Consider the following 2,257-nt stretch of genomic DNA (forward strand, 5'->3'; position numbering starts at 1 on the left):
CCTCGCCCGGGCCGAGTCACCCACCGCCACCGCCCGGACGGCACAAAGCGGCCAGAAATAACGACCTGGCGGCTGGGGCAGATCTCGGCCTTTATTTTCCAAAGCGCTTCTCCAAGAGGCAGCAGCAGAAGAAGAAACAGCTCAGGCTCTGGGGCGGTACACCCAGCCAAAACAAGAGGGGAAATGGCAAAAAACACATGGGAAAGAACAAGAGAGGTTTGGAACAGAAAGAACTAAACACTGTCAGTACTTACATAGCACAAGCAGTAATTGGGCAATACTGTAGATGGCTATGAGACTCTCAAAGGCAAAACTGCTCCAACAGCTCTACTAGCAAAGAAGCAGCCTTCTGAAAAAAAAAATAAATACAAGGAAGACTTTTTTGGTATTTTTCCTTTTTATATCCACAATGTAACATCATCTGCTATAGCATAATCCCTGCCATTGCCCTTGAAGATCAAGGTCTGCGTCCTCAGGAAGGCTGCAGTAACTAGTCAGAGGAGTCAGCACACAGTCCTGTAACCAGGTGCAAGTTTCCGTAACAGTCTGTGGTTCTAACCAGACTTGAAAAGAAGAATAGCGACTTGGCCGAGGTAGAAGTAGATGAAGTGCTTGGTCTCATGAGTCACGTAGCTGCCAAAGTTCCTTCCCACGATGCAGTGCCAAGTGGGATTGTATTTCTTGTCAAACTCCTGCAAAACAGATCACTAGAAATTAAGAACTCTTCTAAACAGGTATTTGCTTTCTGAACAAGGCGATTAGAGGAAGAGCAGATGCTCTTAAGTACTAGGATTATTACATCTTATAGTTCACCTGCTGCTTAGTCAGAAAAAAAAAAAATCCACAAAAAAAAAGCCATGGTGCTTCCTATCTGAGCAGTAGTAACTTTAAAACATTACCTTTGTTCAGGGAAAGTAAGTCTTTCTCCCCCTATTAATTCATACCATGATTTGAAACTATAGCCCTCGAGTAAAACCTTCACCACTAGTTTTACACCCAGAGATTAAGCTGTAATTTAGACTTCATTGTTCATCTGCAACATGGGTGCTAAAGGGACTCAGTGGAAAATTCTCTGCCACATGCTCTGGGACACCAGTACTATCAACAAATCTAAGAATTTGCATTTTACATGTTTCAAACAAATCCTCTACAAATTCCCAGTAGTTGCTACAAAGAATACCGGGAAAATATTAGACTAAACTCCCTCTTTTCCACTGTCATAGGTACTTCCTGCATCTGGGGAAAAAATGCCTTTCTGTATTGCGGGCATAGCAAACCACTATTTCTCTAGTGGAAGCAATCATTCTGCTTAGTTGAATTACTTTTTAAACAGCTCTTCCACTCAGATCAGTTTAACTTCCATTGACACTCTTTGATTTCTCCATTCTCCTGAGTTGACGAAGCAGGAAATATAATCAGAACTAGATCTTTCCCATGTTCAGTATTGTTAATCCTACATAAAGGACGACACAGACGTTGCAAACAACAGATAATCAGTGCCACCAGGATTTTTTTGTTTGGTTTTTTTTTCTTTTTTGCTTATGTCACTACATAAGGAGAGATGATTACAGTAGACCTGCAGAAAACTACCTTTCCCTGCAATTTTTGACCCAACTGGACAGAACTGTGAACAGATCCTTAAGATTAAGTTCAGTAAAATTGAAACCAAGAACTATGTAGAACAGGCTTTCTCTCAGAAGAAAACCGTAGGAGAGTTCAACAGAGCCCCTGTGTTTTGTACCAGCTCCTCAGTCACAGGGACAGTCAGCTGCCAGACAGTCTCTGTTCACCTGGACAACGGCAGAAAAGGCTGAAGTAGAAGGTACTGCAAGAGGAAAGCAGAAGGACCTGGGAAAGTCCACGCAAAGGGTGGGGAAAGGAACATAAGGACACCAGCCTACAGAAAAAGTCCAGCTTGATTATCTAGTGTCTCCAGAACTTGTTTCTCTAGAGCTACTTGCCCAGCAGCATTCTCCCTGCTTGATTTTTCATGTGCATAGAGATCTGGTGAGGACAGCGCAAGCAAACATTTACCTTCTTTATGTGAGCAGCAATGTCCTTCTCGATGTTGTATTTCTCTAAGGCCTGAGTAGCACACTCTACAGCATCTTGCTGCATCTCTTCAGACATGTCCGCATTCTTGATCACTGCCTTTCGATCACTCATGGTTGTCTGTATTGAGCAAAGAAGAAGAGAATTCAAAGTCGCAGGAGCAGCCACCTGCGGGAATCACCCCCCAAGCAGTCACACAGGTACC

At 43.2% G+C, this 2,257-nt stretch overlaps 1 protein-coding gene across 1 annotated transcript; it reads right to left on the reverse strand.

Moving 5' to 3' along the window:
* Positions 1-114: 114 nt before the first annotated feature.
* Positions 115-2,189, reverse strand: LOC103922634 (dynein light chain 1, cytoplasmic-like). The gene is made up of 2 exons (XM_009330812.1): positions 2,035-2,189; positions 115-692 (listed from the first exon to the last, which is right to left on the reverse strand). Exons 1-2 carry the CDS (start codon positions 2,164-2,166, stop codon positions 555-557), a joined length of 270 nt encoding a protein of 89 aa, XP_009329087.1. The 5' UTR covers positions 2,167-2,189; the 3' UTR covers positions 115-554.
* Positions 2,190-2,257: the final 68 nt, after the last annotated feature.

This window comes from Pygoscelis adeliae, unplaced genomic scaffold (assembly GCF_000699105.1).
Source record: "Pygoscelis adeliae isolate BGI_AS28 unplaced genomic scaffold, ASM69910v1 Scaffold358, whole genome shotgun sequence".
In the NCBI taxonomy this organism is placed as follows: domain Eukaryota; kingdom Metazoa; phylum Chordata; class Aves; order Sphenisciformes; family Spheniscidae; genus Pygoscelis; species Pygoscelis adeliae.